This window comes from Carettochelys insculpta, chromosome 18, assembly GCF_033958435.1.
Source record: "Carettochelys insculpta isolate YL-2023 chromosome 18, ASM3395843v1, whole genome shotgun sequence".
In the NCBI taxonomy this organism is placed as follows: domain Eukaryota; kingdom Metazoa; phylum Chordata; order Testudines; family Carettochelyidae; genus Carettochelys; species Carettochelys insculpta.
In genome coordinates, this window is record NC_134154.1 from 16,614,415 (window position 1) to 16,635,504 (window position 21,090).

The 21,090-nt window shown below is 42.7% G+C and overlaps 1 protein-coding gene across 7 annotated transcripts in view; it reads right to left on the bottom strand.

The window, feature by feature from the left end:
• EP400 (E1A binding protein p400) overlaps window positions 1–21,090 on the bottom strand; it is a 116,407-nt gene that overhangs the window by 67,360 nt on the left and 27,957 nt on the right. For all 7 annotated transcript variants that reach the window (XM_075012362.1, XM_075012363.1, XM_075012361.1 and 4 more), the window contains 13 exons: window positions 17,060–17,200; window positions 16,871–16,949; window positions 16,557–16,609; window positions 15,877–15,934; window positions 13,472–13,561; window positions 11,904–12,011; window positions 11,209–11,390; window positions 8,690–8,867; window positions 5,640–5,776; window positions 4,958–5,127; window positions 4,069–4,243; window positions 1,894–2,030; window positions 760–946 (listed from right to left, as the gene is read on the bottom strand). In XM_075012362.1, coding sequence (XP_074868463.1) covers window positions 760–946; window positions 1,894–2,030; window positions 4,069–4,243; window positions 4,958–5,127; window positions 5,640–5,776; window positions 8,690–8,867; window positions 11,209–11,390; window positions 11,904–12,011; window positions 13,472–13,561; window positions 15,877–15,934; window positions 16,557–16,609; window positions 16,871–16,949; window positions 17,060–17,200 — 1,695 coding nt within the window. The remainder of the gene's footprint in view (window positions 1–759; window positions 947–1,893; window positions 2,031–4,068; window positions 4,244–4,957; window positions 5,128–5,639; window positions 5,777–8,689; window positions 8,868–11,208; window positions 11,391–11,903; window positions 12,012–13,471; window positions 13,562–15,876; window positions 15,935–16,556; window positions 16,610–16,870; window positions 16,950–17,059; window positions 17,201–21,090) is intronic.

Here is a 21,090-nt window from a genome sequence, read left to right on the forward strand (position 1 = left end):
ACCTGAAAATTCAACTTAAACAGGGTTGCCCAGAATACAGCCACTGCATAAATTGGGGATATACTGTATGTAGATTTTTACTGGTGTGGAAAAAAACATTCAATTGCCCTTTTAACATGCCCAGCCCTATGTAGGCATAGTGCACACAAATTGAAGGTGGCCACAAATGCTTCCAAAGGGCTATGCCTTCATCTTTTAGCCTACTTTCTTAAGAGATTGTTTTTCCCTGCTCATCTTCACCATTTCTTTCATAACGAGCCATACCAACTACCACATTTTGTGCTAATACAGTAACAGTGCACTGAATCAGAGAGGTCTCACTCTTGTATTAAAATAGGAAGTCATACTGTCCGTTAACTATTATAAATTCTGAATGCAAGAAAATTAACTGGAATTCTGTAATTAAGTATACTACTGAAGCCCTAACCAGATTTTCTTCTCTCGGCATTTTTTGGGGACAGGAAAGCTCTTGAAGACAAAAATTATACAACAGTATTGCAAAATTGAGCCAGTTTCTTTTCAGATAGTTGGAACATGAATGCCAACTACTCAAAAATTTCTTAAAACTCAAACTGTAGGGAGAAAGAAATTTAGTAAACATACCACCATCTAACTGGAAGACTAAGAATAGCAAATTCATTCCACTTACCTAGAGCTGGGCTTGAAGCACAGTCCCACGAATGAGAAACTGATGATGTGCCCCCTAAACAGCAATATTTTGCTAGGAGAAGATTTAAACAGTTCACTTTTTCCACTCACCTCCCAAAGTCCCCGTTCTAGTGCACTGAGTACCAAAGAAGCAGTTCCATACTCTAGTGCCTCTGATACATATGAGGAGCTGGAAAGCCTGGGATTTATCAGGTCGGGGTGATTACAAATTCTTTGCAGCTGCATCAGAACGTAAAGGACACTGACAAAATGTCCACTTTTAAGAGCCTCCTGGGTACTAGCAAATAAAAAAAAAAATGTAAATTTCCCAGGGTAATCCCAGTTTCTATAAAGCCTCAAAGAGACATCTTAGAGTTGGAATCTGAAATATAATGTGTTACATAGCAACCATAATAGAGAATTACGTTTTAAATGGGGAGATTTATGAGGAGTGTATAATGTAACAAAATATAATTTTAAAATGTGTGCCTGAGGAAAACAGGTTCTGCCTAAAGTCAGAAACAGTTTAAGCAGACAGGCTTTCCCACACCATAACTCTGTCAATCCACTGCATCCCTACCGACACTACTGCTTCTATTGTTTCATGGCTGGATAATCCCTGAGCAAAAACTGACTCTTGTTGAAATCTGGCAGTTTTGCGATTTGGCGAAGCATCCACAGGTGATAAGAATTATCCACAAACAGTTTTCATTGCATCACCAGAACTCAATTTTAGGCTTCTAGCGATAAACAGTTGCTTTTTTCAAAGCCCAACGTCATAGCCTTTGGCGCTAACATTAATCAGTGGTTCTCAAACTGAGAGTCAGGACTCCAGATTCGGTCACAACCCCATTTTAATGGGAATGCTGGGGTTGGCTTATATTGCTAGAGCCCAGGCCTGAAGCGAAAGCTCAAGGGTTTCAGACATGGGTTACAGATCCTCTTCCCTGGGGCTGCAATTCTGCCTCTTCCCCTCACCCTGCCTGTGTCATTGGGCTTGTACTTTGATCCTTCCTCCTGGAGCTATTTAGTAGTTTTTGTTGCCAGAAGGGGATGATGACACAGTGATGTCTAAAACCCACTGTGTTAGAGGTTTTGGAGTTAATTACATCACATTCTTTGGTCATGATGAAAAGGTTAGGAAAAATCTTACATGCAACAACCCCTGACATAAGCAATTTTTTAATCTCCTTATCCAAAGAGTCCAATCATAACATTTTTTACTTTGTTATTTGAATTCTTTACCCCGGCTGCAATATGACATCTTCGTACATAGCCTTTTGCCGATTAGAAAGACGACACTTTAGCACGTGTTCATATTTCTTTGCTAGCTGCTTTTCAACATCTCTCTTTGATCTTCGCAAAATAAATGGTTGAATCATCTGAAAAATTTCATAATAAATTAAATAATTTTCCTACACGGTAAAGATAGTTTGACAACTTGAAGTTAAGATTATCCAACTACAGTTCACACACAAACAGGAGTTATGCAGCCATATGGCATGTAATGTGATTACACTGCTACAAAAATGATGGCAAATTTGCAGTTAGATTCTGGAGCACCTTTATGCAGCAATTAAAAAAAAAAAGAGATTTGTTTTGGCTTTTTAAAAAACACATTTATCCCTCACTGGCCGTGTCTACACTAGCCAAAAACTTCGAAATGGCCATGCAAATGGCCATTTCGAAGTTTACTAATGAAGCGCTGAAATGCATATTCAGTGCCTCATTAGAATGCGAGCGGCCACGGCACTTCGAAATTGACGCAGCTCGTCCAGATGGGGCTCGTTTTCGAAAGGACCCTGCCTACTTCAAAGTCCCCTCATTCCCATCTGCTCATAGGAATAAGACCTATTTGCATGGCCATTTCGAAGTTTTTGGCTAGTGTAGACATAACCACTGGGTCAAAAAATATCAAACCAAAACCCACCCTACCAGCTGTCAAATGAAAGGAAATTAACCCTCTCCTTGCGGTCTTAAACTACTGCAAAGAGAGATGTGTGAACTGCTTGTATTCAGAGGAAAGATGTGCTACACATTGTTAACTATTTCAGTTATTTTTCAGGCACAGGCTATGATTATCTCTTAAATCTTGCATGCAGTGGCAGATATTTGGACTTAAGGTACTCAACAGTTGTACTGGTTTAACTAAAGGTGTGTCCTTATATCAATTTAGTTAAATGAGTATAAAACCCTAACAGTTTAAACCTGCTTATACTAATTTAGCTTACATCAGTTCCTTGCTGATTTACAACAGTTGAGCCTTAGCATGTACAGATTAAATTTAGGAGTGCTCACAAAAAGTCTGCATCAGTTTAATTAAGATGATTTACAAACTAATTTTAGTTCAACTGTTGCAACTTGTGCAGGAAGACAAGCCTTATGGTAATACACATGGCTGTCAGGCAGAGGAACAGGAGTTCAAAATCCTTCTTCCTATTCAACTCTGCTCAAAAGGGCCCCCCCATCCACTCACATTTTCTAAAATGCAATTCTGTTAGTATAAAATTCTGTGGCACACAGTGAAAATTTGTGGGCACCACATTAAAGGCCAAACTAAACATGCACATTTTTAAGGCTTTATTAGTGATTGTACAGGTTCAACCTCCCTCGTCCAGCACCCTCATTACCTCAGCAGACCTGGACAAGACCTTTTGCTGAATAAGGGGTGGTCAATTCTGCCCCAGCCCCAGGGCTCCCCCACCACTCACTGTCCCCCCCCCAACACACACACCACAGGCTGCCCCATCTCTCACTCCCAGCCACCCCTCCACAGCCTCCCAGGCTGCAGCTTCCTAGGGTTGTGGCTTTGCATGAAGCCACAGCTTTGTGCCCAGCCCTGGGAATAAGCTGCTGTGAGCCACAGCTCCCCAGCCAGGGACTTTGCATGCAACCCCAGCCCTGGCTTCCGCAGACGACTGCTTCCCGCCTAGCCCCTATGATGAGCCACAGTGAGCATGGGTTGTTGATTACCAGCCTGGGCAACTGCTCCCTGCTGCTGCTCCTGGCCCAGGCTCCCTAGCTGCTGATCTGTCTGGCCCCTCCTCCTCCCAAACTCAGGACTCTCTGGTCATGCAAGATCCACGGTCCTGCCAGACAATGGATGTTGCTGGAGGAGAGAATGCTGGATTTGAGGGTCTTAACATGTACTGGATTCCCAAGGACAGGTGGCTTGGGAACATTCATGCTGCACAAATCTTGGACTCCTTCATGTAAGCCCAGTGTTCCACACAGGACACCATGATCGATCAATGTACAACACAATGCTTATAGGAGGACATCCTGTATCAGCTGATCAAAACATTAAGGCAGAGAATTCTGAATTAATATGAACCCACCATTACCAACCAATAGTTATATTGTTGCAACTGTGTTCAACTACTGAAGTAATAGAGATGAGAAAATAATTAAATGACGTACTCTGTGCAATCTTATGACAAGTTTATGACAATAATCCTGATTCTCCTCATTTGCTACCTTCACTGGGAAATCTAGATAAGGTCTGGAAATTCCTGGAATTAGAAAATGCACCATGGTCCACAACTCCACCAAAGTGTTATGCAAAGGAGTGTCTATCAGGAGCAGACGATGCTGGCTGTGCAGAATATGAAAAAAAAACTTAGAAACGAGGCTTAACAATTAGACAGTTTTTAATAAAATAATGAGACACCTATCTGGAAAGAAAGGGTATATAACAAATACTTAAAAACACAAACAACAGAAGAGCAACCCTAATTGCAATAAACCACCTCAAAACAACATAAAAACTCCACGTTTTTCTAAACATTGTCTCCAACAATATTTGCTTCTTCATTACATAATCAGTTTGCATGAAAATCTCTGCTGCAATTGTTAAGAAGTAAAGTTGGTTATTGAAGTCTGAAATTTAGGTGAATCAGTGTTATAGCAACATTTAGGACAGTTACCTTACAGTTAAAACATTAAACTACAAAGCTTCCTGTCTGCTTGAGTATTTTAATAAAAAGGATTTTTTAAATAAAATAAAACAGCTTTATCTACCAAAATAATCCCTCATTTCCACATTATAAAAAAAGTGTAAGTAAATATTTCTGCTTGAGTAAGTAAATGTCCAGAAGAGACCAGCTGTAGCACTGTGTTAGCTGCTACCATGTGATACTAGGCAAGTCTCTCAACCCTGCCTGCTCAAGTAAAGGGAACTCTACAGTGTGTAACTAACTTACCATCCATGCAAGAACTGAAGCAACTAGAAAAGTTACTTCTACAAAATTCTGCCTTGAACACAAAAACTGATCTAAAAGCAACATGAAGGAAATGATATGCTTCACACCTTCGGAGACTGAAGAGGGCCTCCCAGTGCTTCTCAGTCATGTTTTTAATTTGCTGCATTTCATCTACAACTAGGTACTTCCATCGCATTTTCATGAATGCATGGTTGCCTTTGAAGAATTGCTTATATGAAGTGATACATACATTAAAGCTGTTGGGTTCCATCCACTCCTACAAAAAGCAAAACAAACATAAATACATACAATTTCCCAGTGTTAATGCTGGGTAGGACAGAAAAGTAATGACAGTATTCCAGTGATTATGACTGCATGCTATCCACTTTACACCTACTAAAAATGCATCCCAAATGACCTGTACGCTCATCCTGGTCTTCAAACCGCAGTCAGGGTCCAGGCAATAAATAAGGTGCTGCATGCATTGTTCATTACTGAAAACACCCCATTGCTTCACTTGGATTTTCAAAAAGACTTATGGATTAGAAACTCTTGGTGACTGCAAGAAACCCACATTACATTATTTATTACTTGTTTCTTGTTAATTATTTTGTTAGTCTTTAAAGTACTACATAACTGCTGGTTTGTTCTTTAGAATACAGACTAACATGGCTACCTCTTTATTACTATTCATTTCTTCCTATAGCTCAACAAGAACATGCTGCATAGATGTGTGTACTTAAACAGCGCTCTAATCTAATCACTAACAATAAACCCTGCAAAATATACCTGTCTCTTTGCTCTTAGTTCTCTTTGGCTGCCAAAGTACAAAAGAATTTTCAATCCAGGACACCACCGTTTCAATTCAAGCTCCCATTTCAGAACGTTACAACTCCGTACGACAACAAGATGAGGTCCCCAGTTACCTACAGGAGGAAAAATTCAGCATATGACAATACAGATATGGTATAAATAATAAAAACTCATTTTCTCCCTTCTCTTGAAGTTAAGAATGGCATGACTTGAATTCATTAAGGCTATGATTACACCAGAGAGTTCTGTCGACAAAACAGAGGTTTTGTTGACAAAACTTGGAGCATTTATACACAAAATGGCTGGATCTACACGTGACCCTTCCTTTCAAAAGGGGCATGTTAATGAGCAGGTTCGAAAGATGCTAATGAGGCACTGAAATGAATATGCAGCACCTCATTAGCATAATGGTGGCTGCGGCAGTTCGAAAGTGTGGCTTTTCGAATTGCGGACCACCTGTGGAGATGGGACCTTCTGAAAGGACCCCCCCCCCAGTTTTCAAAAGCCCTTCTTCCTCATTAGCATCTTTCGAACCTGCACATTAACATGCCCCTTTCGAAAGAAAGGGGCACATGTAGACACAGGGAATGGGTTTTGTCACCATTATCTTGACAAAACCCAGCACTTTGGCTCGCAGTGTTCTGCCTCCAAATTTTAAGGCATAATGCTGCTGTCAACAGATTTTTGTCAACAAAACAGCTGTGTAAATGCCCCCAGGGGGCCTCTCTTGACAGATATGCATCCACAATGGGCAGCCTGGTCTGCTGTGCTTCCAGGTGCCTGTTCTTTTGAGAGTCCAGCTGCTCTGCTGATAGAGCAGAGCACTCACCCAATTTTCTTTTATCTGTATACGTGATCTGTTGACAGAGGTTTTGTCAGCAAATCTCTCCTGACAGTGACTTCTGTTGACATAGAGCTATAGTGTAACAGTAGCCTAAAAGTATGTGTGAGTCAATACTAATTTCAATACTGTAGTCCCTCGAGTTACACCCTCGCATAACTTGCAGTTCATGTAAGTCGGGGGCCAGCTTTTTTCCCCAGCAGAATGCATGTTCCACAGCAGGGGAAGCAGAAGCAGCACCTGGAGCTCCTTTTGAAAGGTAAGTCCTGGAGTTGGGGAGGGTTAAGCCTGGGGTGGGTTAGGGCTGCACAGAGGGCAAGGAGGGGGTTGGAGCTGAGCCAGAGCCGCACGTGGAGGTGGGGAAGAGGGGGATGGTGAGCCAGAGCCACGTGCAGGGGTTTGAACCGTGGCAGGAGGGTTGAACCAGAACCGTGCGGGGGCCGAGCTGTGTGCGTGCAGGGGTTGAGCTGGGAGGATTGACCCAGAGCCACAAACAAGGGTGGTGAGCCAGGCCGTGGGGGCTTTGAACTGAAGCCAGCGAGGGGAGGTGGGGGTGTTTGAACCAAAGCCAAGGGGGGTGGGGGAATTGAGCCAGGCCTTGGGGGGCGGGATTTTGAGTTGCACTTAACTTGCATTAATAAGAATTAAGAGCAACTCAAAACTGCACATTTCGAGGGTTTACTGTATAACACTATGATAAGAACAAGTATTCACTAGTCAGAGAATACAAAGCTGTAACTCAAGGCCGCAGTTCTGTAACTATAATTGTTTATAAATGGCTAAGTCTGAGACATGAATTGAATTGTTAGTTTATTACACAAACTGATTTCTTTTAATACCGTTTGTTTAAATTTGACCCCCCAAAACCCAGGAATACAGACTCAGTGGGGACCATCAACTGCTAAAACAGTAAGTCCAATTACTACATAAAGACACTTGAGTATCATATTAATATAAACAGGTCTCTACTAAAATAAACATTCTTGTCCACATGTTAACCAAAGCCTGAACATACAGAATAGCACACCCATGATGATGGAAGAATTAATCTCTCTCTCATCTTGTCCAGAGCCCATTTATTCGTCAGCTTCTGCTATGAGCTTCTGGTGTTGCTGTCCTCTGACTCCTAGCCCTCCCTGATTCCTCCTATCAACAGCAACACATTTAATCCTGAGTGAAACTGAATATGCTTCACTGTATCCAAATAGTGCTTTTAACACCAGAACACTAGGGTTATGTCTACACAGTGGGCACTATTTCAGGATATGAAGGTATCTCAAAATATCTGGCTGAATCTAAGCAACAGTCTCAGAACAAGTTTTCAAGATAATGGCTGTGCTATTCTGGCATTCCTGTACACCTTGTTGCATGAGGAGCAGAGGGACACCTTGAAATAGGGCTTTATTTCAGCATGTGGTGCTGTTTAGGAAGTGCCACACACCAAAACAGACTATTTTGAAATCTACTCTCCAAATGGCATAGCTTATTTCAATCTTATGGAACCATGTAGACATAGCCTAGGTGAGCTGCATGTACAGTTCCGCCCCAATGCACCCAACAGTTTTTCAACTGAGATGTCACTACTTCTTAAAATAAAAACCACAGATCATTAAAAAAAAACCAGAATGGACCTACACTAGAAATTACTTTTGCAGATCACAGGAGTACAGTCAATACATGGTAGATTTAATCTCTGTGAAGTTAATATCAGTTTTATTTGTAAGTAACTGTATTAAAGTATAGATTATAGTTTGCAGAACCTTTAATCAGGCATCAAAAGAGCTTTATAAATACTTCATCCTCCACAGCTTCTGGAGATTAAAAACCATGGCACACAAAGACATGGAGATTTTAGAGAAAGACAGGAAACTACAATCCGTTACACGGTATAATGCAGCTCACTAATAAACAATGCGTACCTCAAGCATTTTTCTTAATGAAAAGGAACCAGTTTAAGAAAACCAGAACACAGAATTTACAGTATCTACTCAAATTATAGTAGCTCTTCAAGAAAGGTTTCAAACTACCACCTTTTTGCCACTATTCTTAAAAGCAATTACCACAATTGCCTGTAAAGTTTCAAGAAATTGGTGGGATACCTGTAAACAGGCAAAAGAGTGATTTTATAATGGTAATGCTGGTCTACCTCGAATTAAAGTTACATGAAACAGCAGAATAAGCTTACCTTCATTACAAGCCAGATGTGCAAAAAAGGCAATGACTTGCACGGTTTTGCCAAGCCCAGCCTCATCTGCCAGAATACCATTGAGATTCTTTTTATAGAGCTTTGCTAGCCAGTCCAGCCCAATCTTCTGATACTCTCTGAGACTCCCATATAATAAAGATGGGGTATTATATTTTACCTGCACCAAAAGAATACATGCACATATACTGATGCTTTTGATCAAAAGTTACAGTATGATGAAATTGAAGGAAGTACACAAACATTCCCTTCTATGGTTCCATGTTTATGCAGCTATTCATTGTTAATAAAAACTAACTACTGTAAATGGAAAGATAATGACGCAATTAAGCAATTTGCAAGCATCTGGCTGACAATAACGTGATAAGTAACAATCAGTGTGGATTTGTCCAGAACAAATCTTGTCTAATCAACCTGACAGCTTAACAAGCTTTGTCGATGGGGGGAAGAAGCAACGGATGTGTTCTATTTTGACTTTAGTAAGGGAAATGCAATTTAGATGAAGCGACTATAACTTTGTTAGTCCTCAAGCTGCTACTGGACTGCTTAGTTTTGTCTACTACAATGTGGATGCAAAACTGGTTGGATAACCATTTCCAGACACTAACAATCAATGGTTGTTCTTCTTAACCTCTTTAAGATAGGACAAGTAGTAATGGGCTTAAATTGCAGCAAGGGAGATTTAGATTGGCCTGTAGGAAAAACTTCCTAACAGTCAGGGTAGTTAAGCACTGGAATAAATTGTCTAGGCAGGCTGTGGAATCTCCATCTTTGGATATTTTTAAGAGAACGTTAGATAAACACCTGTGAGGAATGGCCTAGATCAGAGTTTCCCAATGTTATTTGGCCACATAACCCTTTTAAACTTGAAAAAGAGTTTTGCGGCACCCCATCCCAAGGCTCTACCCCTCTTTGACCCTCAAACCCACCCCACATCACCAGGCATTACTCAGCCCTCAGCTCCCAACATCTGACCCCCATACCCAAGGTTTACCCCATCCTGCAAACCTGCCCCTCCATCTCCAGGCTTAACCCCTCTCAGCCCCAAACCCACCCCCACCCATTCTCAGGCTTAACCCTTCTCAGCCCCAAACCTGTCCCCTCCCGCATCCTCAGGATTAACCTGCCTCAGCCCCAAGCCAGCCTCCAGAACTAATCCATCCATGGCATTGGCTGGGGAGTCTCTGCCAGGCACCCATGTAAGCCCAGTGGAAGGAAGACTGGCATGGAGGTGTTCCGCTGGTGAGGGTGAGCTGAGCCACACCCACCGGAGGGGTGTGGCCACTTGGGTGGCAGGGCGAGTGAGGGGCTCTCTGTGGCTCCCTGTCCTGCCGCCACTGAAATAATGGAACTAAATTCAGTTGGTTTAACGGCTGGATCCCTCCTGCCACCCTGCTGGCCATTAGACCAATTAAATTTAATTCTACTGTTTCAGTGGTGGCAAGGCAAGCAGCCGCAGAGGAATTCTCTCATGGAACCCTTATTTTCACTTTGCAAAACCATGGGGTTCTGAGAAAAACCATTTGGGAAACACTGGTCTAGATAATAATTAGTTCTGCCATGAGTGAAGGGAACTGGACTAAATGACTTCTCAACAGGGTGACCAACAATCTCGTATTTGGCAGGACAGTCCCGTATTTGGGATGCCAAAAAGGCATCCGGACTTATCTTTTAAAAAGGATGAATTGTCATGTATTTAGGCCCTCGAGGGACTAGGGGTGGGGAACACCCACGGCAGATGCTTCCCCCAGGGCTCCCGGCAGGGAGTACTTGCGGCCATCACTTTCCTGGGGCTCTGGGCTGGGAGCTCCTGTAGCTGCCACTGCCCCAGATCTCCAGGCTGGGAGCACCCACAGTCATCACTTCCCCAGGGCTCCAGACCGGGAGTGCCCACAGCCACCACCTCCCTGAGGCTCCAGGCTGGGAGCGCCCATGGCCGCCGCTTCCCCGGGGCTCCAGGTAGGGAAAGCCCGCAGCCGTCGCCTTCCCAGGGCTCCAGGCCATGAGGTCCCGTGGCTGCCACTTTCCTGGATTCCGAGCAGCTCACTGTCTGTTCCTTCCCCAGAGGTGGGGAGTACAGGGAACACTGGCTCCCCAGGGCTTGGTGCAGCCGGGAAGAGCCACCCCTCCCCCTATATCTCCCTGTCCCAAATATGGTACAGGGTGATATGGTTGGCCTACTCCTTGAGGTCTTCCCCCATCCTATGGTTCTATTGAAAATTGTGTAAACTTTCCCAAAGAAAAAGCAATACCATTAGTTTTCTATTTCGAGCCTTCCATATAAAAGACCTTCACCCATTCAGCATTAATTGAGCATCATAATACTCTCTATTATATACTTCTCCTAATGGAGAAACTGACTAATGAGAAAATTAAGTGTACTAAGTCCAAGATCCTTTAAGCGGAAGAATGGGAGGATGGAATTCCAAAACTTTAAATTCCCATTCCCCTCATTAAGCTAGGGTATGACACACGTGGAAATGGAAAATGAGAATCTTTACCGCCGTCAAGATACGAGCACTCCCTTTAGGTAGCAGCGCTTCTGCAGTTGCAGCAACTTCTGTTATGTCTTTTGTATGCTTCTTTGCAGCGTTTGTTCTCTCTACACCTTTGTGCTGATCTATGCTGAGAAGTGAATCTATGAGTACCACTTCTTTTTGAAGGCTTTCCAGGTCTCCTGATTCTACATAATATGAAAGCTTATGATTATTTTACATACAGACATAAGAAATCAATTACTAAATTGTTTTAAATATTTCTGTATATCGTCTCTTTAGTCAACTTAAAATAAAAAACATCCATTCTGCATACAACTGTATACTTGATTTATAGGCTTTGCTCTGGCTACCCTCACTAGTTTCTGAGCACTTCACAAATGTTGGAGGATTTATCCTCACAACACTCCTGTAGAGAAATATTATCCTCATTTTGCACACTGAGAACCGATATACAAAAATTAAATACATTCTGGAAGGCCATACAGAAAATATTTTGCAGTGCCATAGTTCCCTAGCCCCTTTCCAGCTCTTTAACTACAAGACAACTCCTCAATTCATACAATCCCATAATCACCAGCTCTGTATTTTTTATTAATTTCAGATGGGAGTTTACATTTGCTCCCCCATAGCATGAATCATCTTGATAAGATGAATCCAGTGAACCTGTTGTCAGTTTCTTCTAACAAAAATAAATTTACCTTCTTCACTGGTGTCCTCCTGGTTGTCAGGCTTCAGCTGCGGCCAATGAAAATTCTCTGAAAAGGCACCTTCATACATCTTTACTAAGTCATCCAAAGGCAATTCAGCTGAAGGTTGTTGAAGAACAAGCACAGTGATATTAACACTAAAAACTAGCAGTTGTCAGTATCATTACTTTTAAATAATCACGGATACATAGATATTCATGTTGCAATCCACACAGTACTCAATTCCGAAATTGGCATTAAAGATAATTAACAAGCAGCAGGAAGGCAACAAATTTAAAGTTGTGGGGGGGCTCAACACAGAAGTGTCTCACCGCAATAAAAACCTTCTACAGTAAAATTCCTCTAATCCAGCCTCCAATGGTGTAGAAATCCTGATAGTCCGGCATCCCTGAGATACATGTACCTCGAAATTCACGTAAGTGGGGGGGAGCCTTGGGGAGGAGCCAGGGAGGTTAAGCCTGGGGTGGGTTAGGGCTGTGGGGGGCCAGGAGGTGGAGTTGAGCATGCGAGGGAGGTAAAGCTGGAGATGCATGGGGGTGAAGAATCTGGAAGAGGGTGGGGATGGTGAAGCCGAGAAGCTCGGAGTGGTGAAGAAGCTGCAGCAGCGCAGGACAGAGGTGCTGGGGACATGCAGGAGTGGTGAGCCGCATCTGGGCACAGAGGTGTTGACCCATGAAAGGGGGGTTTGAACTAGGGCATGGGGGTTATGGCGACATCCAATAGTCTGGAAAATTCGGTGATCCAGCATCTGTCCAGTCCCAGACGCACTAGATTAAAGGAATTTTACTGTATATAATCTGGTGATCAGTTACTGCTTTGAGGAATCACAGAACTGAAAACCAGCAGGCTTGTTACACATCAAAACTGAAGTACATTATCAATATCGGTGGGGTATTTTGCACAGCACCAACATGTATCTGCCTCTGAACAGTATTACACAAGGGAGGCGGTTAGTGGCCCCTATCCTTCTAACAATTTGCCTGTCAAGACCTGAAACAGACCAGGCCTTCCAGCCTTGTTGCAAAGCCTCTGTTTGAGCAGGCAGTGGTGAAGAGCCAAAGCAAATGAGGCTGGGTGAGATTCCATCTAATGGGAAAGTGCTATGGAGGGTTTTAAGAAGCATTGCTCACATGACCAGTGACCATAATAGTTGGGTAGAGGTGCTGCCGCTTTAATCCATTTTTTGTTTTACATCTCCAGAGGTTTTGTGTTTTGAACCTATGTCAAGAGTAGCTGGAAGTCTTTTGGTGTGGAGTTTGCATTGGATTGCATTGCATTGCAACATGTAAATACATATTCATACAGATTCTTTTCCAAAATTAATTACTTAAAAATTAGCTAATTATTATACATATTACTCCAGAAACACAAACACTCATCACAGTCACTATCAAAAAAATAAAATACACAACACGCACAGGAATACAAATTATACAGTTTGAAAGCTGAATGCATTCAGAAAAAGAAACATTTGATATTTGCAAATAAACATTTTCACATATTACTCCAAATCCCACCAGTACTTTGCAAATCTGTGCCACAGCAATCCACGTACCTACCTTCTTTGGCTAAGTTAGAAAGTTCAGTTTGATGGTTTATATTTCCTTCTTTAGCCTCTTGCTCTTCAATTGTTTCCTCTTCATCTTCAACTAACACCAAAGGACATATTTATAAAGATAGCTAAGTCAAACCACTATAAAAAATCAAAGTAGGACTGTATACATAAGAGATCTACCAGTTTAAACCTGTTTTGTACCTTATTCTCAAGTCAAAGGCATTGCTTGTCCCAGTGGAGTTTAGCAAGAGAGAAAGGATTATTAAGCGAGCCATGTTTCAGTGGGATTTCTGTATTTAGATAGTGATCACACAGAACTTGGCATCTCAAGTCCTCTGTATATGTTGACACAGTGCAGTGGTTTTAATTTTTTTCCTTCATAATTCAATTGAAGAAAATTGTTGATACCTGTGACCCATCAATTATATCTTTTGACTAGACTGCAGGATTTGGGGTGGGGCCAGGAATGATTGGTTTGAGGTGCAGAAGGGTAAATGTTCAATCTGGGGGTTCAGGCTCTGGAGTAGTGGGTACAGGAGGGAGTTCCAGGCTGGAAGGCAAGATAGAGGTATTTAAGGTGTGGCAGGGGCTCTGGGTTGGGGAAGAGAGGATGCAGGCTATGGAATGTGAAGTGTCTGGAGTGCAGGATGGCATTCAGGGCTGGGGTAGTTTGGTGCTTGTGGTTTGGTCCTGGGTTTCCCTTCAGCAGCTCCTGGTCAGCGGCACAGCAAGGGTGCTAAGGCAGGCTTCCTGCCTGTCCTGGCCCCCGGAAGTGGCCAGCAGCAGGTTTGGCTCCTAGACAGAGACACATAGGCAGCTCTGCACACTGTTCTTGCCTGCAGGCACGGCACTCCCCGCTCCAGCTCTTATTGGCTGGGCATAGGCTAATGGAGCCTGTGCTCAGAATGGGTACAGCTTGTGGAACTCTGTGGACTCCCCCAGCATAGGAGACAGGCCCGCTGCTGGCTGGGTCATTTATGCAGCATAGTCCGGGGTGCCCGGAGAGGCCGAAAGTCTGTCCCAGCACTCTCAGTAGTGAGGGAGTCATCCCAGGGCCCGACACTTCTTGACACAGTACTGGGTCATGACCTGTAGTTTGAAAACCACTGTTCTAGTGAAGCATACAGGCTCATAAGTTCTCGCTAGCTTAGGAAGCTATGCAAGTTACTATCTAAGTACTCACTCTAACAGGATATCACTGAGATCTTTAGCAGGATTCCATAAAGAATTAGATAGTTACATAAATAACAAGTATATCCAGAATTACAATCATAACATTCTTTTAACAAGAGAAGCTTGTAAGGGATCATATCCTCTAGGCTTCAGAGCTTAAGCCAACCTATAACTATTAAGCATTAGTAGGAAACTTTCCCTGAGAAAAGTTTATCACACAACTACCAATTGCGGTAGTTTTTTCCCTCTCAAACTTCGTGTTATGCTGTCAAACAGGGTACTAAACTAGACAAATTGCTAATTTGATCGGCTACGTCTACACAAGAAGCCTGTGTTGACAGAAGTCACTGTAGGAAGGGATTTCCCGGCAAAACTGTCGACAGATTTCATCCATACATAAAAGCAGATTGAAAGAGCAATCTGCTCTGTCGACAGAGAGCAGCCAGACTGCCTGGCCCTCTCTCAACAGGCTGGCTGTCCAGAAGCTCTGCAAGGGCTGCCCGGTGAACCAGAATCCCTGTCTGTCAATAAAAGGGCCCTGGAGCATCTACATGGCTGTTCTATCAGCAGAATGCTGCTGAGAGAGGCATTATACCTAAACAACAAAGCGCATTTTACGTGTAAGCACTCCATGGTTTTACCCGACAAAAGCCCAGTTTTGCCGGGAAAAGCCTTTTGCGTAGATGTAGGCCTCAAATGTAGCAATCCCCCTGAAAAACCAGTGTAAAAACAAATAAGGAAGTTGGGGAGGTGTGGGAAAGAGGAGGAGAGAAAAATATAATCAGATATACTGCCCCACAAATTTTCTTCCATTACTCAGTTCTAACAATACTAGTACCCAGGCTTCTATAAAGGTTGCTTTAGCGATATTATTTCATTTAAACTGAAAATTATAGTGCAATTCAACTGATATTTTAACAAGGGGCAGATGATGGAAGACGATAACATCACAATTTTTTTATTCATATTTTCATTTGTGCTTTTAGGGAGGGATTGGGTATAATATGTAACAGCAGTGAATTGTTGGTAATAAAGCCTCAGTGAAGTCCTGACCTTACGCTGTTATTTAATCTTATTGGAAAAGCGGATCAGGCTGGCACTTACCCCATATTTTTCACAGAGTATCTAGATGGCAGATTAATTACCGTTCATTTTTTTTTTTTTAAATATACATACCCACACTTCCAAAGATAAGTACATCACACATTGGAAATACGGTTTTGTAAAGTGACTAACCTTCCTCGTCCGTCAAGGATGTGCTGGCCTTTCTTTTCCTTCCAGATGACAGTGAACCCTAGCATTAAATAATATAAAATGTTCAAACCCACAGAACAAAAAGCCAGTATACTGACTGTCCAGATATGATGTATAAGACAGGATGAGGCTAAATCTCTATCCAACTCGTCCTTAAAAAAATCTAGCTATCAATAGGAATAAGTTATCAAAGTCAATCAAAGGCACCCATACAAGTAAAATCCTCCTGACATCAATGGGATTTTATGTATGTAGATAGGTCCACTTGCAGAGATCACTTTGTAGGATCAGAGCCTGTATATCAAGTGGGTCAATAATACACTCCTTAATAACATCCAAACATCTTTTTCATCCTAGACTTGAGGGTGGCAATATCAAAACCCTTTATAGGCTCTTGGATGAACAATTACTGTCTTTTCAAAAGGTATTATATTATTAACCTCAGACACACACAAAAAAAAAAATCAGAATTCAATGTCAAAAGTTTACAGTTCCTAACAATATATGTTCCCCCCGACGTCCATGACAATTTATTTAAGGCCAAAAGCTCAGCTTCAAGCTTAAACTTCAACTTCTACGTTTGAAATGACAAAAGAATGAAATGTTGTAAGACGCAATAAAATTTAGAATAAATCTGACACTAAGTAACAAGAGAGACTTACCATCTCACTTTCTTTTTCAAATGAAATATCCTCTGCAGGTTTTGTATCTTTCCCTGGAAAATTATTACAGACATCTAATAGTCATTCAGCACTGCTATATTTCTTATGTTAACATTTAGTTGCTTATCTTGATAGTTTTTCTCATGGATGAAAAGTCTAACAGTGAAACACAATGAATACCATGATCCACAATTTGGATTTCTGCTGTTAAAAAGATGAGACCCCATACTTAAGTAAATGCAAGCAGATAAAAAATGAATTATAACAAACTGAAATATAATAAGCTGAATAACATAATCAACTGAAATAATTACCTTTATTTGAACTTTTTCTTACATTCAGTGCTTTTTTCCTTTTCTCTTGAAATTCAATTTGTAGTTTTATTTCAACAACCTAACATATAAAAATGCAACAAAAATGTGATTAGACCATTTAGATTTTAAAAAGACCTTAAAACAATCTTGCAATTACAAATAAACATTTTTTTAAAGAACATAATCTACCTGCTCAATATTTGACCAGAAATATTCTATTTCTCTAGCAATTGAAGCAGCAATACGCCTCAACTTGTTTTGTTCCTCTTTTCTGGTTCTCTCTTCTTTAAGCTTCTTTTCTTCATGGTAGCGAGCCACAGTTCTCACCATCTAACAAAGAACATTGTGAAATAAGTATTTCAAAGATAGATTTAAATACTTCAAAATTTTGAAGAACGAGGTACCAAATCATACTCTGTGTTAGGACATTGCCCGTGAAGAGTGTGAATTCACAACAATTTAAAACACAGAATAGAAAATGATATATTGAATAAAACCAGTAGTCCTTATTAAGTCCATATCTTGATGCCAACAAAGAGACCAGTACTAGATGTTTCAAAGGAAGGTTAAAAAATCCACACAATGGACAATCATGGAATAACATGCCATTATGTGAAGTTTCTTCCTATCCACAGGCACTGAGGTTATGTTAAATAAAAACCTGTGGCTGCCCTACATCAGCCAACTCTGGTTTACAGGACCTGGGCTGTGGGGCTATTTTACTGCTATTTTGAGGGGTGCAGGGGTTCCAACACTCAGGCTCTTGCCTTGACCCAGAAGTCTAAAAAGCAATTAAACAGTCCTGCAGCTCGAGTCGCACAAGCCCAAGTTGGCTGGCACAGACTAGACACAAGTTTTCCTTGCTGAGTAGACTTACTCTTAGACTACATCTTCACTACAAAATAAAAATGGATTTTAATAAATTTGAGTTTTTAACCTCGATTTTATAAACTCAAAGTTAATTGACAACAACTGTTCAGGAACGTCAACTTACATTTCTCCATGTCGACTTACCGCATCTCCATTGCCTTATCCACGTCTGACTGCATGTGCAATGCCATTGTGGGTACCTATCCCGCAGTGCCTTTGCCCTGTCGCATTCTGGGGGTTTTACACCATTTAGTGGTGGGGGAAAAAATGTGATGTAGTTGCTTGTGGGTTTCTGATGTCATTATCCCAGCACTACCCCAGAATGCAGAGCACCCACTAACAGCACAAAAACAAACAAGCGGCAGACCACACCATTTTCTCAGGCACAGTACTAGCATGGATCCTCAAATGCTTCAAGCCATTGCACAGTGCATTATGGCCACTTCCCGGAATGTCATGAAGTATTTGTTTTGACAAAGGCAGTGGGATGATATGATGGATGTGGAGGAAGAGGGTGAAGATGAAACTGAAGAACTGTAGACCAGGAACTTAGAAATGCTGGCTGCCCTGGATGCAGTGCTTCCACTAGAGTGGTGTTTTTGGACTCATGAAACCAATACATGCTGGTGGGACCACATAGTTTTGGAGGCCTGAGACGACCAGCAGGAGGTGCAGAACTTTCGCATGCACAAGTCCATTTTCATGGAATTTTGCGATTTGCTGTCCCCTGCCCTGAAGCGCAGCAATACAAGAATGAGACCTGATTTAGTGGTTCCCTAGCAAGTGGAAATTGCTTTATGGAAGTTCACAACACCTAACAGTTACTGGTCAGTGGCAAATCAATTCAGGGTGGCAGAGCTACAGCGGGGGCTGTGATAATGCAGGTAACCAATGCAATCTGTCGCCAACTCATGCAGAAGACCATGACCCTTGGAAATCTCCAACACATAGAGGACAGCTTTGCTGCCAGGGAGCTTCCTCACTGTGGTGGGGCAAGAGATGGCACGCACATCCCCATCATGGCCCCAGATTAACTGGCTTCTGAGTATGTAAATCACAAGGGACACCTTTCAATGGTGTTGCAGGCTATGGTGGATCACAAAGGTCGTTTCACCAACATCAACGTGGAATGGTTGAGAAAGGTTCACGACACGTGCATCTTCAGAAATTCTGGTTTGTACAGAAAGCTCCTGGACAAGACTTTTTTCCCAGACCAGAAAATCCAGATTGGCGACACGGAGATACCTATAGTAAGCCTGGGTGATCCTGCTTACCCTCTACTGCCTTGCCTTATGAAGCCATACATAGGCACCTGGACCTCAGCAAGGAGTACAACTACAGACTGATCAAGTGCAGAATGGTGGTGGAACGTGCCTTTGGACATTTAAAAGCCATGTTCAGGTGCCTTTTGACACATTTGGACCTTTCTGAAACTAATGTCCCTACTGTGGCTGCAGCATGCTGTATTTTGCATATCACTTATGAATTCACTGAGAGAATTTCACACAGTCTGGAGTGCAAGGCAGATGCCATTAGCAGGGCTTATGCACAGCCACCTACAAGGTCATTCACCAACGCACACACAGAGACAGCAGCAGTCAGGGAGGCTTTGAAAAATGAATGATCGAACAGCCACATAATTCTGCTGTATTTGACTGTTGTGATACCACCCCCACTCCTCACACTGATAGGGACACCCCACCACATATGAACCATGGTTTTCCCAAAAAGAATACATTTATTTAGGGGGAGAGGGTTAAGCTGCAGAGAGAAGAAGGGATGCCAAGGGTGGAGGAATAACCTTTCGCATCTGAAAGAGGCCAGGGGGGTGGAGTGGGAGACTGTCCTTGACATCCCTCCCTATATTCGGGGACCACAACGAAGGGTGGATGACCTATAATGAGGGGAGCCCAGGCAGCAGGGAGTGGAATCCGCAAACCAAGTCCTGTACAGGAAGTCCCTCTGCAGCTCCAGCATGGAGCATAGGATGTCAGTTTGCTCTCTGACAGCCATCAGGAGCTGTGCCCAGTCCTCTCTCCTGTACTCAAGGGCCCTCTGCTGTCACTCCTCCGTGGCCTGCTGGCTAGCAGTGGCTGTGCTGCAGCCCTCTCCAGCTGCTGAAAATAAGGTCCCATGCTTCCTCATCACAGCATCCTTGTCCCCCATGGTGTGGATGCCTGCTGAAAAGTGAAGGTCAAAACTGAGATACAATTCACACAAGCACTTACCCATATAATGAATGGGTCTTTGTCTGACAATCACTGAAACATTATATTTCCCCCCCAAGACCATTTTGGCTTCTTAAGGATGACAATGAATCAAACTTTGCAGTGCACAAGGTATCACTTATCCAGATCATTTCATTGTGGACATAGTAAGGCATTGCCTGCTTAAGAAGGTGCGGGGAGGGTGAGGGGAAGGGAGGGTGTGTTTTAAGCAGGAAAAGCCAGCTGGTGTCCAAGAGAAGGGTCCACAGACCCTGGCAAATATATTGCGAAGGAGGAAGGGTTTGAGTCCAGGGACCCCTGTAAAGTGCAAAGAAAGGCAGGGGAAAAAGGCTTCTCAGCAGTCCCCAAATCAATCCTGTGTAAGAAGGCCATTTAAAGCAGGGAAAGCCTGCACTGGACAGAAGGATGTCTGGGAGCAGGGTCCACAGAGACCAGCATCTGTATGGCTAGGGGAAAGGGTTCGATTCCAGCCACATGGCCGGCTGGGTGGGGAGGATCTCTGTAAAGCGCAAAGAAAGGTGAGGGAAAAAGGTTTGCAGCCAAGTGGCCAGGGGAAAAGGGTTTCTCGGCAGCTCCCAATCAAGCCTGCAGTGTGATTGAGGGGAGACGGCCAGGAGAGCCTGCCAGCCATGCAGGGGAAGGGGGTAGATGAGACAGAGAGCCCACCAGCCACGTGATTTGGCAATGCAATCCTGGGAAATTTAAATGGGCAAGGAGTACTGCAAAAAAAAAAAAATCTAATCCAAAATTTCTGTGCTTCTTTAGGTTGCCAGAGAAGACATCACCCTCCTAAGAATAACAGACAATAAAAAAGAAGAGATGCTCATTGTGTGCATCTGATTGCCAGGCACGGCAAGGTGTGCTCTTGTGGAAGCCACAATAAGTCAGGCCTGCCCAAAAATCTTGTGGAAAAAATACAAGAGTACCTGATGAGACTTTCCTGGGGATCTTCAAAAAGGGTAAGTGCTCCACCCCAGAAACATCAACAAGCTGTCCTGAGGAGCATATATTCATGATGCCTGAGCCGCAACCTGCTTGTAGCAGTTTCAAAGAATGTGCCCCACGTAGAAAACCAGTACCCGAACACAGCCATAACCCACTTGTAGTATTCTAGAAAAAAAA